The following is a 15,587-nucleotide window of genomic DNA, read 5'->3' as shown; positions in this document are numbered from 1 at the left end:
GTCTCTGAGAGGGTAGATTCAGCAGTGTGTTGTCTTCACTGGCTCCCTGCGCCAGCCTTTCGTTAGGCTCTCCTTCTGGTCCTCTCTCCCTGCGCAGAGGCCCCTGCTTCTGTGCACCAGTCCTGGGCTCTTCTTCTGGTGCTGATAGGGTCCTGGGGGCAGTCAGGGGGTCTCTCCTTCCAACTGCCCATTGCGCCAGGCTCCAGCACCTTCCCCCTCAGCAGACCACACCCCAGAGAGACCTTCTCTTCTTGTGCAAGCACTTTTTAAAAGTTGAGTAGGGGGCTGGCAGGAAGTCTCTGTTGGTCCTATCAAACAGCGACACATCAGTTCCCTGCCCCTGCTCCCTCCTTCTTGTCCAGCCTCTGAGCTTGTTCAAAATGGCGTCGTCCAGGGTTTCTGCCACATGTCTCGGAAGCACCTTCCCTCCAAGCTGCCTTCCCTCCTTGGTGCAGCCTGGTGCCTGGCACCCAGCGACAGCGGTTGATGGATTGGCCTGTAGCCCCACCCATCTTCTCTTCGTGGAGAGGAGGCCCTCGCTTGTGGAAGAAAGGTTATCAATCCATCCAGGTGAGGTCTACACATTCCCTTAGGGGAATAATGACGTGAAAACACAGTAAAACACACTGACTTTCCCTGGCATGTTTCTTTCCAGCCTATAAAGCCTATTCCATGTACACACGTGTCTGCATGTAACCAGCCCGGTGTCCCTTACTCCAGCTGCTGCGCAGTGGCCTGGTCAAGCCAGGGGAACACCAGTAAAATCCCCATGCAGTCTCTTACATCCTGAGTTCACTGTGGGTGAGTCCCAACTTATGAGGCTCCCCCACAGTAAAAGCTGAACAATTAGGTGCTCAAAAAGCGAAAAATCCGGGCGGCCCGTAGTGTCAGAACCACCTTCTAACACACGCCGTGCCCAGCTGATTCCTACAGGGAAGAAGTAGCTACTCTACATGAGTACACTTCCCGTAGTCAGCGATAACTAGTTATAAGGGGTTCTGACCAGACCCCCCTTACTGACCAGTTATCCGCTTAGACCACCTACTCCTCCCGTCCATGAAATCTCCACCCATGATAGGGATCCCAGACTACCCTGAGAACCCTCCGGGCTCTAGGTTAGATATCTCTAGGTCACTCATGGTCTACATGGACTCAGCCTAACTAGGCTCACCTTTGCCCTTGGGCATGCAACACTATGCCTACCACTTCTCCGGACAAGGGTCCAGTGCCTCAGCACCGATGCGGTCTTCTGGGATAGGTCTAAATCCCATCCCCTGGGTCACTAGCTGGTCTCCCTTCCAGAGTTTGTTCCAACCAGTACCCTCTCTCCGTTTGGTCCTTGCACCCCAAAGATGCAACCTCTCTGGACCCTCACCCCCAGCCTGCCGCTGAGGTCATTCTGCTGCCACCACCCTTTCGGGATGACTGTCTTCCCTTAAGAAAGCACAGCCACTTGTGCTTCCCCACACAGAAAAGCACCCTTTGGCCACTGGCCTGGCTCCCTGATAGGACCTCAGACCGGCCTCACCACCACACTGGCAGTGCCAGGGAGGAACACTGAGGGTGCCTCATCAGACATCCTACAGCTCATTCCCCCCGTCAGTAGCTCCACCCGGAAACTACCCCGGGAACCTAGACCCCTTCCTTGTTCTCCGCTGCGAGAACAGGGCCTATGTACCCTTTCCTCCGAGAGGTGCGCTCTCCTCCCGGAGTACCCTTAGAGAGCCTGTGGGTCACGAGTTAGCTAGACCCAGGCCCACCTCTCATGGCTCTCCCCGGTCTCCCTGCAGCGCCTTGGGAGACCGCCCAGGGACCTACATGGTCCCTGGATGGCCTGCACCACCCCTTATGAAGAGACCCAAAAGCAGTACAAATATGACTTTGGACCCTGCAGAATACTTATTTCCACATTCGCTACATTGGACTTAAGTGCGTGTCTGGAATCTGTAGGCCTAACGGAAGTTAATCTAGCCAATGGCCCCACATTCCCTTAGGGGAATAATGAAGTGAAAACACAGTAAAACACTGACTTTTCCTGGCATGTTTCTTTCCAGCCTATAAAGCCTATTCCATGTACACACGTGTCTGCATGTAACCAGCCCGGTGTCCCTTACTCCAGTGCTGCACAGTGACCTGGTCAAGCCAGGGGAACACCAATAAAATCCCCATGCAGTCTCTTACATCCTGAGTTCACTGTGGGTGAGTCCCAACTTGTAAGGCTCCCCCGCAGTAAAAGCTCAAAAATTAGGTGCTCAAAAAGCGAAAAATCCGGGCGGCCCATAGTGTCAGAACCACCTTCTAACAGCGACATTATCAAAATTAGAATACAGTTGTCATTTTGTACATTGATATCATTCGTACAGGGATTAACTAGGTTATACCTACTCTGGTCTGAGCTACATTGACATTGTTCTTATTCCTAACAATTATATTATCGAATGAGCACGGATCATGGAATACATTGGCACCATTATTGCCGATGTCGGAGCTGCTGTGCAGGCAGAAGTTATGGTATCCATTGACTGGCATTGTGCGGGTACAAGCTGTGGCATATGTTCACATTGCATTTACTGGTATTGCCGTTGTCGGGCCTGCACATATCATGACATTCATTTTACCCATTCCGATACACTATGATATTGGTCTTTGTTTTTTTACTTAATTAGCGAAAATTGTTGTTCTGCTTGTTGTAAAAGTGTTTCGTGATGCAGAACATGGGCAGAAAAGTTTGATGTGTTTAAGCAAGGTACACATGACACAGAACTAGTGTTACAGGTAAGCAAACTTCTCTTGCACTGTAATTATGAAAATGTGTATAATATCTAATCTTAAGCAGTTTAGATTGATTACTTTTGTTTTGCTTTTTTAGGGGCAAGTTCATCGAAGAGCAAAAAAAAAGGTATGTTTAAAAGATTTTTATTAACGTTTAAAAAAGGTTTTTTAAATAAACTAGTTACCCACCTTTAATTTCTCAGTTCTCATAACTTTATTTAATTGGCTGTACATAAAATAACAGCAAATACTGGTTTGTTAGTTCTTGATGGTATTGTTCTACATTCACGTTCCTAACACTCTGAACCTGGCAATGATGACTCTTTTATTTTATCGTTCTATGTCCTTCGCAGTTCCACTCTTATTACTGTGTTCTTTTGCTTGCTCTACACACTGTTTTGGGATACCTATTTCTCTCGCTGAGCTCATGCTGGGTTTTCATTGTGCAGTACATTCCTGGCAATGACAATTGTATACATTGCATGTTACCAGAGACACCCTTGGGTTGCACCCCTCTGTAATGTGCTCTTGATTATGGCACTAAATGCAATTCACCACTTGTGCTGCGGGTAATTGTTAGTGCAAAATGTACCATGTTTTGACAAAGCATTGATATGACTATTAAACGTAGGGTTATTATCCATTTAGTCGGATTTAAGTATATTTGATAGTGACCTTTGTAAATGTTAAACTTATTTTAGGTAACTATAAACATTTCACTGATGTCTGTTCTGGCTGCGTTGGTGACCCAGAATATGTTATACTGCTCTCTTTGTAGAAGCACTTTGCAGTTCTAGGATACACACAGCATTGCTTACAGTACCTTTGCAGTTCAAAGATGTACATGTCTCTTTTCTCAATCAGGCAATCCTATGAGGTAAAGCTGGGGTGGGAAGTCTTCTGAGTGGTACATACAGTTTTTATGAGTCATTTTCTGGCTTTCAATAAGCGGGACACATTTTATAAAATTATAGTTATACCTGAAAAATAAAGCTTGTTGTGTAAAATGAAACAAAATGTCAATTCTTGTAGGGTTAGTGGATAGAGAAGCGTGATTTTATTAAAGACAAGGAGGTTAGCATTATGCATCGACTTTTATTCACCAACTTCTGAGCAGCACTTAAAAAAACTTCTAGCATAACAGTATGAAGTCACAAAACATTAGAACATTCCACATAACATAAGCCTTCAACATTCTAGTCTCTTCCTCTTTTGTTTCTCTTCTTTCTTCCAATATCCTTTTCTTCCTTCTCTCCAGATTCCTTGACAACTCCTCTACTGAGCATCAGTAACAAAATAAAAATAAATCCACATTGACATAACCTGTAGTCAAACTATATATATATACATATATATATATATATATACACACACATATATATATATATATATATATATATATATATATATATATATATATATATATATATATATATATATATATAAATAGTACAGTCTCCACACTATCACGAAGTTTCTGCTTTCAGCTTTCAGCTTTCACAGCTTTCACAGCTTATCCCAACGCGAAAGAAAAGGAGAAACGGACCCTCACGGCTCAGGCAGGAAGATTTTATTTCATTTAACTCCCTCTGCGACGCATTTCGAGCACTGAGTGCCCTTGATCACACACAGGGTATTACATCCGCCATTGTTTTTAACCAATTGCATCATACATCACGTGACCATCACCAAATAAACATAGTAGAGATACTTCGCTTCTTACATCATGTGTTGTTACGAGGTTGGTGTTTATAACATTCATGAGGTAAAACAAACTTAATTGCACTTGTGAGCTGTTATTTTAAACTGCATAAAATGCAGTATTGTAAAATACATTTTTACAGTGGATAATATAAATACAATAAATACATAGAAATATCGCTAAGAACATTTTCTGTATAAAAATATGTATATATTTTTTTGTATTAAAAAAATATAAAACCACTTAAAACTACAGTGTAGGGCATAGTCACTTGTAAACATTCTTGATATATATGTAAACAAATCATTTGTGCAAAATAAATCAAATGTGCAAAATTTCGCAAATTATGTAACTGCCCCTTTCACATTCTTTGTGCATCAGTTTGGTTCCTTCTCAAATGTAATTTTATATCGGCATTAATGCGTGACACCTTAAACCTCATAAATCAATCTGTTGTAGCGAAATCAACTTTCTAGTTTTATATTTGTGTTTACTTCTTCTGACTAATCTCAAAAACTGTGGGGTATTGTATGTGTAATCAAAAAAAACTTTATTGATACACATCCCTCACCATTTTATACCAACTACCAACTCCGTACAGAAAAAAGCAAATAAAAAAAGAGAAGTATATATGTATTGTGACTATTTGTGAAGTAACTAATCATACAAAGTGAAAAAAGATTATTTTTGTGAAGGGAAAAGACTAATATAATATCAGGAATTCCAAAGCTTCCAAAGAATACTCGGAAACAGAAATGAGAATGGTGAGATAAAAAGCACTTATCCTTTAAACTTACATAATCTAATCCTCTGAATATTCATCCATTCATCTTAGGTAGCTACATCAGTATATTGTTTTTATGTATAGTTTATAAAAAATTATACATATCTTCAGTAGTGTTTAGCCCATTTGGATTTTTGCTGTCCAGTTCTAATATCATGCGTGTTTCCAACTTCCTTAAAAGTTTTTCTCTGTTGCCTCCCCTTCGTAAGGGACCTACTGCCTTGATAACATAGTATGATAGACAGTTCAAATCATTATTGTGGACTGACTTGAAATGTCTGGCGACCGGGTATGCACCATCGTTATTTACAATGGCTCTGAGATGCTGCAAGATTCTGACGTGCACCTGCAGCTTGGTGCTACCCACATAGCGTAAGCCACAAGTACACGTCAGAACATATACAGCATACTCTGTCTTACAACCATAACTACCCTCAATCGCAACTGGAGCATCAGAGAATGGAGTTGTGTAGTGTGTAGTATTGGTGCCAAATTTACAGGCACGGCATGATGGGCATTTAAAAAAACCTGTTTTGGGTTTCAGCCATGTAGTTACCACACTGAGTTCTGGACTTGTTTTTACCAACTCAGTTCTCATAGATCGGGATTTTCTGTATGTAATAGTGGGTAATTCAGGTAATCTACTGCCCAGAACCCCATCTGTTAAAATAATGGGCCAGTTCTTTTTGATGATTGCTTTTACTCTTCTTTCTTGTTTGCTGAATGTGGTGATGAATCTTGGACATTCATCATCATTGTTAGCAATAGGTTCTTTGGGGGCTAGTAGTGATTCTCTAGATCTTTCATCTGTCTTCTTGAGTGCTCTATTAAGGGTGGAATCACTGTATCCTCTTTCTCTTAATCGCCCTATCATGTCTTCTGAGCATTTTGTATATTCCCGTTGGGAACTACAAATACGTTTAAGTCTTAGTAGTTCACCAAACGGGATGCTTTCGATGAGGTGTTTGGGATGTTTGCTGCTCGCATGAAGTATGCTATTGCCAGCAGTCGGTTTTCTAAACAGTGTGGTTTCCAGTGTACAGTTACTAATTGATACTTGTACATCTAAGAAATCTACTCTGTTTCTACTAATGTTAGAAGTACATTTAAGATTGCTGGAGTTGTTATTAATTGTCCTAACAAATTCTTGTGCACTTACTTCATCTCCATCCCATACACAAAAAACGTCATCCATAAATCTAAGCCAGTGATGGACATGGTCTATGTTGGGTAATTTCCTTAGGACCTGTTCCTCCCACCAGCCAACATGCAAGCATGCGTAGCTGGGGGAGAAACAGGACCCCATAGCCACGCCCCTTTCTTGCTTCCAAATAGTTTTGTCAAACATAAAGAAATTGTTGTTAAGACACCAGGCAATCAGTTTGCATATCATTTCATTGTGACTGAGATATTCAACTGGTCTTGTGTTGAGAAAGTAACTGATGGCTTTAAGGCCCGCTGAATGGTTAATGCTGGTATACAATGATTCAATGTCTAATGTTAATAGACACCAGCCTTCTTGCCAACAAATTGAATTTATCTTGCTCAAAAAGTCACCAGTATCTTTCACATAACTTGGCAAACTTTTTACTAAGTCCTGTAAGTAGAAGTCGATATATTGTGAAATATGTTCACCCATACTATTGATTGCAGATATTATCGGTCTGCCTGGTGTTGGGGTGACCATTTTGTGAATCTTTGGTATGAGATACAAGATAGGAATTACTGGATGTTCAATGTGCAGATAGTCAAATTCGGCTGATGAAATTAAACCTTGTCTTTTATATTGAAACAGTAATTTTTTGATTTCTTCTTTTGCCTTCTTGTATTCACTTCCACTGGATTTATGGTAACATTGTTCGTCATTTAATTGTCTCATTGCCTCTTTGATATATTCTTTTTTAGGCCAAAGTACAATGTTGCCTCCCTTGTCAGACTTATTTATGATTACCTCTTGGTTATTGCTCAATTTCTTCATCAGCCTTATATATTGCGTAAGGTTGTAGTTTTTCTTGCATTGACGTTGTTTGGTGACTGTTCGATTCAGGTTTTTTTAGATCTTCAATTACGCATTCGTGGAAAATATCAATTGCGTCTTTGGGCATGATAGGAATAAACGTACTTTTGGATTTAAAGGGACTCTCGCCCGCTCCTTTTTGGGATATATTGATTTTTTGCAATCGATTTTGTATGCTGTTTTCTTCCCTCTCATTAGATTGTGACAGGTTAGAGCATGGAGTCCCTAGGTCATGAAGGGTGAGAAACAGTTCAGCATCAGATGCTGGAACGGCTGGGTATGAGATGGTATTTCTTATATATATATATCAATTAAAATCCTACAACCTTACATATATGTAAATCCTGCTCACCCACCAACTGGGTAGGGCAGGCGGGATAATGCTGGCCTCCTTGTATCTAATAAAATCACGATTCTCTATGCACTAAACCTAAGAGAATTAACATTTTATGGCAAGACAGGAGGCTAGCATTATGCATGTTAAAAGTATTTTAGAACTTGCTCCGACACATGTTCCACTGGCCTAAAATAAAAATCTCCAAACACTTTGTAATTAGACCAATCAGCTGCTTTCAGAATTTCGCTCAAACTTCCTCCAGAACCATAAACGTTCGAAGCCATGGCTCCACGAATCAAATGCACTTTGAACTTCCCCAAATTTACACCAGATTAACGCATTGTGTCCTTGACCCATCTCGCGATAGTTGCTGTTGAAACTGCCCTATGTGCGTTCACATACGAAATCAACAACTGATCTACTCCTGAACTCATTCTTGACTCTTATTCCCCTATACATCTTTCCACATACAGCTTTGGATGATCATTGAATCTTTGATAAAAAATATTTTCTGACATGGTTTTTGTTGTTCGTTTAATTTCGAAAAAACACTCCCTCAGGAAGAAAAAATCTTCCTGACGTATCCAAAGCTTCCACATCATAAACTCTTCTAAAGGAAATCATGCACAATAATGTAGCCAGCTTCCAAGTTAAATGTTTAATACTCAAAAACCTGTTACTTTGCCATCCTTCAAAAAGTTTCAAAATCAAATTAACATCCCATAGAGTATTATACCTAGAACCTGGTGGTTTTCCTAAACGAATTTCTTTTATAATTCTATAACCCAATTGACCTTTCCCAATAGAAACTCCTTCAACCAGACAATGACCAGCAGCTATAGCTGATCTATAACAATTAACAGTTCTATAACTTAGACCTTTCTGAAAAGACTTGCCAAAACATTTGCAATCATAGCGTCATCAGCTTCAACGGGATCCAAATCCCTTTCCATGCACCAGCACGCCTAAACTTTCCACACACTTGTTCCTGGCTCCCATGACTCATATAATAACTCTGAAGCCTCTCCTGATAACTCAGTGAATGTAACGGATTTCCTGAAATGCTCCAAACTAGAAGGCTGAGCACCCCTGACTCCACTAACGGTTGTTCTCTTCCGTCCACATCTCTCAAAAGACCTTACGCTTTATCAAATAGGGATCCTCCATAGCTAGCTCAATCACAGATGGATAACATGCTTGTGTTACCCAGAAAGGAGTTACTAAAACTAGTCTGCATTCTTGTCTCCTCACCTGCATCAGAACCCTCAGAATCATTGAAAATATGGGAAAAGCATACCCTCTCAAACATTTCCAATTTAGACTGAAAGCATCCACTTTCATTGCACCCGGATCCGGTCCCTAACTCACATAAGTCTCCAATTGATTTGTTAACCTTTACGCAAATAATTCTATCTCCAAAGGGCCCAACGCTCCCTGAATCCTCCTAAAATGATTGGATTACGTTTCCAATCGCTGTAATCCTTTAAAAAAAAAATGAGAATTCCCATCTGCTACTAGATTTTCTTTCCCTGGCAGATACTGAGGTGTTATGCTTATCTTGTGTTCCGTGCAAAACTTCCAAAAATCCTTTGCCAACTCTGATAACCTCCTTGACCTGTTTTGTAAGTCACTGCCAAAATATTGTCCATGCTTAATAAAACTGACCTTTTTTTAATCCTTTCCTTGAAACTGTGAATCGCCAAGAACCCTGCTTTCAAATCTAAACAATTGATATGTCTTCTCTCTCTTCCAAATTCCATTGCCCACCTGTTGCCAGCATCTCTAATCTTGCTCCCTAACCTAAGTTGCTTGCATCTGTCTCCAACACATAATCCGGACATCCCCCAAAATATACCCGGCCATTCCATGCAAGCAAAATCTCTAGTCACCATATCAACTCTTCCTTTGCTTCTGCATCCAATTTCACTGTGTCTCCATACCAAAGACCTTTGTTCAAACTTAATTACTTTAAATCTCTGCAAATCTCTGTAATGCAATGGTCCTAGAGAAATAGCCTGTATAGAGGATGACAAAAAAACCTATCACCCTTGCTAACTGTCTTAGACTTACCTCTTGTTCCTTTAACAATAATTTCACCTCTCTTCTTATTGAGATAATTTTCTTTTCAGGTAGCTCCAACTATTTCTTCACCGTTCCACCACAAAACCTGAAAACTCCACTGTTTGAGCTGGCTTCAAAACAGATTTCTTTAAGTTTATCACAAACCCTAAACCTGTCAGCAACCTCAGAATCATCATACTGTGCTCCAATAAAGTTTGTACATTCCCATACGTGATTAGAATATCGTCTAAATAAATCAACATTCAAACCCTTCTTTCTCGCAAGTATCCCAGGACTGGTCTCATCACCTTTGAAAAACACCAAGGGGCGGAAGACAGTCCGAAAGGGAGACAAATAAACTGAAATAGATGTCCTTTCCACCTGAACTGAAGGTACTGTTGACATTCCTCTGCAATCGGTATTAAAAAATAAGCATCCTTCAATTCTATTTTCACCATCCAGTCGTTGTCCATCAAGATATCCCTTAACAGATGGATACTTTCCATCTTGAAATATCTGCAAACCATATACTGATTTAACTCCCTCAGATATATAACAGGCCTCCAACCTTTTTCTTTTTTCTCCACAACAACCAAAAAGTGTACTTACAAACCCTTTCATCTTGTCTAACACTTATATAACCGCTTACTTCCCTAACCTTTTTTTAATCTCCTGTTCGATGATAAACTGCACTTCCTTTTAAAAGAAAAGTTATTTTGGCTCTCTGGCTTGGTTTGGGTCCGAAGCAAAATCTATCACAAAACCTTTCACTGTTTCCAGAACCCAGCAATCTCCCGTTATTTCTTTCCATTTCTCCTGAAAAAACATCAATCTTCCCCCTGTATTTCTCGTGGGAAATACCAATTGTATTTTAAACACTCCGCTTGTCCAGTTTGATTTCTTGTCTGATAGCCAGTTCTTCTGTGACCCGCTCTACTCCTTCCTCCTCTACCTCTTTGAGGATAGAAGGAAGCTGGGTAAAGGCTGGGTATGTTGACCAGCGTAATAAGAGTGGCCCCCTCACTGCAGTCTAAGGGCTAGGACCCTCCCTTTCACCTCATAGAGGGTTGATAGGACCTTCCCTTCGAACTTTGCTCCCAGTAAAATGGCTACTCCATTTTTCTTGACATTGCCTGAGGACCAGTATTGACAGGGGAATTGGCGGGATCGCATCTGCACTGTGTCTCTGGACTGGAAGTGGGTTTCCTGCAGCATGCAAACATCCCCTTCTGAGTTTTCTAATAGTGAGAGGATGGCGGAGCGCTAAACTGGGTGGTTGAGGCCTCTTACGTTGAGGCTAACAACTTTTAGATCCCTACGCATATGTAATAATTAGGGGTGTGGAAAGCACTGCCGCTGCATCTACGGCTGAGGGACCCGCGGTCTCGTGCTTGAGTCTGGATAAATAACCCTTGTGCGTAGGTGACTTGAAAGGTGGTGCAGGGAGCCCAAAAGAAAATAAACCCCAACAACAGAATCATTATGTATTTACAGTAACAAGAAAACGACCGCAGAGATGTGTGACTGACAAAATGTTTGTCCTGGAAATGTGAATCGGGGTCAGTCGCCCAATACGGACCTTGAGAGTCTAGCGGCGGCAGCCCTACGGCTCCGCCATGGCAATCTGAATTATTGTAATGTTACCTTACATTCAGGCGGGTGATGAGTGGACCTGGCTGGTGGTCAACGAGGAGAATTCCGATTTTCTTTCTTTCGCCATGTCCGGCTTGTGGGCGGCTTGTGGGCGGAGGACGGCTTACCCACCATCTGCCACCGATCGGGTCTGTCTCGGTTTCTGTCCGGGGACTTGTGCTGGCTTTCAAGAGAGTCTGATGATTGCAGTCCCAGAACTTCTTTGGCCTCTTGCAACGATCTGAGCTGCCTAAGCTTGCCCTAATGCAAGAAAATGATGCGCAAAGGATGTCCGCAAGCGTAGGCAATTCCTTTCTCCCACAGGTGAAGGGTAATCAGGCGGAATTCCTTCCTTTTGACCAGTGTAGCAGCAGCAACGTCCCGGAAGAGCGTTGGGGAGTGCCCTCTAAATTGCAAGGGGTGCATGTTTCTAGCCTTCCGAATGATAAACTCCTTTAGTTGAAAATTGTGTACACATGCCAATATATCCGGTGGCGCATGCCATATCAGTGGTAGTTCCTCCAGGTCTTTTTTTCTGGCTCCTGGTCTAGGATCCAGGAGCACTGACCGTGTCCAGGTCTTTTTCCTGGCTCCTGGTCTAGGATCCAGGAGCAGTGACCATGTCCTCTTGGCTTTTTTACTGTAGAAAACCTTTACAAACCTTTCAGTTTATGATTCCCTCTTAGTTGTTTAGAAAGAGGAGTATTCTTCTCCGTTTCCTGTCAGAAAAGTAAATATTTTCGTTACAAAATTCGAGCTTTTTTTGTGAAGTGTCCCTCAAATAAAGGGTTGGACAGACCCCCATATGGTTTGTATTGTTTGCAGTGCCTAATTGGTGCACTCAGTGGTGGTTGGCAGGGAAATGGAGTGGCAGGGTGGCGGCGGAACAGACAAAATATATTTTTTAAAACTCCACTTACCTAGTCCTGGCTGTCATCTCTCCTCCATCGTTGCTTCGCTTCCTGGCGAGTCCCGGAAGCAAGAAGCACACAGGCTCCACTAAGCCAATCGCGACGCTGCAGTGCAGCGATGCGATTGGTCAGATGGGGACTGGGAGCCTGTGCATGTTCTCCACCCAGGCTGTGTATTACAGCCCGGTGGACAACATTCAAAGTGCGCATGACTGGCTGGTCCCAAGACGGCTGGCCAGACCGTCGTGCACACTTATTGTTTACAAACCCCTTCTCCCAGGTTGTGACGCCAGCCCCGCCCTGACCCAGCCCATTAGCTACGAAAAATAAAATGATAACGAGGTTATTATCATTTTATTTTTACTTTTTCCTGTTCTGAGAGCAATGGGGCGACACTCCTCCGCCATAGCGGAGGACCCACCCCTGCCTGCACTTGTCAGCACAGGCTCTTGTTACAGTCTACCACATAGTGGCGCTGTCTTTTTCATTTTCGAGATGAGCACAACAACCATGTTGATTAAGTCACTATACATTGAAAATTAATAATACCACTCTCTCATGCCATTATTATAGCTTTGTGCGGCCTGAAATAGTCTGTCACTTGTAGGAGTGCGATCGTTAGTTCTTCTAGTACTGCCATTGGCAGCGCTGGCAGAGTACGGATGGTGCAGGCTGCAGTGACCTTCCGAGAAGGGCCTTGGCACTTAATTCTTTACAAATTAAGCACTGGTTGCTAGTCTTCTGTAGAGTCATCGCCCAGAAGAGTACACAATCTGCATGAGAAAATAAATCTCTTTCATGGCCTGCAGGAGGACCAACAGACACCTGGGTTTAACTACTGGAAGGTCTCCCTATACAACTAGTGCTTCCTCCGAGGCTAGAGATTTCCACTAGAGAGAGATCTAATGATGTACAATAAAGACCCGCATCCTAATGATGAAATTTAGGATGTTCATGACTAGTTCAGAGGCTAGTTGTTCACCATCAAGGAATGCTGGCTCGTTGTCGAACAATGATTCAACATAAAAGACTATCTCACTACTGACACCCAAATCGAATACAAAACAGAGATCAACATTGAATCACCACGGGCCTGCGAAAGATACAATGTCAAGCTAGGCCTTTCACTGTGTCCACGAGTGTCTTAGATTCTATACTATGAATTTTCAACAGCTTATTCTCTGACGCAAGCAGTTATTCCAGTTCCCAATCTCTCTTTATCGTCTTCAGAGAGAAAGCAGCCTCATAGCCAGCATTCATCTGCTGTACACATCTATCCAATTTCTCCATCACCAAATTCTCCATCGCCTGTTAAACTTACCACCAAACTACAACCTGTGTCATCTCTACCCCAACTTTCCCCTCCAACATCTCCTGTGGGAGCCACGCCAACTAGGTCTAGATCATCAAGACTTTGGTTACATTGTTCACAGACAGTCACAGATATTTCAGAGGTTATTCCTCCCATCGAAGATCTTGCACTAGGTATTCATTCTCATCGGTTTGCAGCTCTGTATCGGTATCTACGCTTTCTGTGATCAATGATATTATAATTCCCTTAATGAAGTTCTTGTAAGAGCAGTGTGTACTGGCCTTGAAGCAGAGGATCAAAAAAAAGATTTTGAAGCTTTGTTTTGAAGAACATATTATTTGGTTCTAATTCTGAGGGTAAAACACAGCGTATGACATAAAAATTGGTATAACGTGAGGTTATAGGTGGAGAAAAAAGGAAGAAGTCCGGAAGGCACCATTACAAATACTTGGACTACTGTTCTTCCAATTAGAGGGTTTAAGTCTCTTAGTGGCCCCAGAAATACTTGCAGCAGCTTCAAAGCAGCCAGTAAAGCCAACAAAAGGGAGGAGAGGCCAGTAATCACCAATGGTATCAGAAAAACAGTGAGTGGGAAGCATCAAAAACTATCTTGAAGAGTGTCAAGCAATCTCATGTGACAGATGGGTGCTGAATATTGTACAGAATGGCTTTCCCCTGAGGTTATTTTCATGCTCTTCATCCATGCTGCCAATGAAGATTTGCCAAATTTAAATGGACAAGCTTTGACATGACATCATCATCCTTCTAAAGAAGCAGGCTGTAGAAAGGGTTTCATTCCCAAAGGGAAAGGGGATTTATTCCTTTTGATTTCAGAAAAAGGCACCAAAGCAAGATTTCAGGCCCATCCTCCGTTTGAAGCTGGTGAACAAATTGATAAAGTGAGAAAGTTCAGATTACTGACACTCCATCAAATCTATCTACAGCTTGGGTGTGCTCTGTGGACCTTCAGGATGAATACTTCTATATTCCAGTATTAGAAAAACATTGAAAGTGACAATCAGAGGACCAAGACATCAACATCTTATGAATTTATGCTGCATTTTTAAAAGAGGTTAGTCACTCTGAACAGACTGGGGCTGTGGTTAAAGCATGCAAAATTAACATGATTCCTAGCTCAGACCATAAAGTGTTTCAATACTGTGGGTATTCCTGCTTATAGCACTAATGGGTCAGGTGGTTTGATTAAGATGGTGGCACTCCTGCATGTATTGCATCATTTTGCAAACCTCCTGCTACTCCTCCCTCTTTGCTTTTTTGAAGACCTTGATAAAATGCTTGGGAATTTTTTATGGAATCGGAGTACATGCCAAATTGCTCTTTCCGTCCTTGAGCTCTCCCTGATTCTGAACCATACTATTTGTTAGTGCAACTTCAGTGTGTTGCCAGATGGTTAGTGGGACATTGCCTGCTGGAAACAGGTTTAGGACCTTTAATTATAGAAATTTATTTTTGCACTCTTTAATAATTTCCACCGGACGCCAGCAGTCTTGCCCACCCCCAATGCAGGGTACAGCCTTGTCGTGTCTCTGGCATTTCAGAACACTCATGTATTCCTTCCGCTCCTGCTATTCCTCTTTTTTTGATTCCCAACTCAGAGCGGTTGGAACCGTCCACTCCAGGCTACATTTGTGTGCTGAAAGAGGTTTATATATGCTATCTGATTTATTTATAGATGTCAAATTGACAGAGTTCACAAAATTAATGACTGATTATGAGATACTCTCTCACCATTTTCTTACTTATATACAGATCAAGCAAGCATCTTGATATTTATTTAGAATTCAACTCTTAGAACCCCCTAACTATGAAGTATATCAGACACTGTTTACCATGAGGGATGGCAGTTGTCTGGTCCAATGGCTCTAAAGAGCACATTTAAGACTGTGACGGGACAAGGATTTCCCTCCGCTTGAGTTGGGAATTCGTTTTATTTTGCCCATTTCATGATGCTGAACAACTAAGGACTTTGAGATACCGACACAACATCTCACATAACTCACGGTTTAAATACATCCAGTTCAACATCATAAGAAGTGCA

The 15,587-nt window shown here is 42.0% G+C and overlaps 1 protein-coding gene across 3 annotated transcripts in view; it reads left to right on the top strand.

Annotated features, from left to right (window-relative positions):
- Nucleotides 1–15,587, top strand: part of EDA (ectodysplasin A) — a 1,792,848-nt gene that overhangs the window by 1,269,652 nt on the left and 507,609 nt on the right. For all 3 annotated transcript variants that reach the window (XM_085608342.1, XM_085608341.1, XM_085608340.1), the window contains exon 3: nt 2,870–2,899. In XM_085608342.1, the coding sequence (XP_085464468.1) occupies nt 2,870–2,899 (30 nt within the window). The remainder of the gene's footprint in view (nt 1–2,869; nt 2,900–15,587) is intronic.

The sequence above is a fragment of the Triturus cristatus genome, chromosome 5_2 (genome assembly GCF_964204655.1).
Source record: "Triturus cristatus chromosome 5_2, aTriCri1.1, whole genome shotgun sequence".
Taxonomy (NCBI): Eukaryota; Metazoa; Chordata; class Amphibia; order Caudata; family Salamandridae; genus Triturus; species Triturus cristatus.
This window is presented reverse-complemented; position numbering and strand designations above follow the sequence as displayed.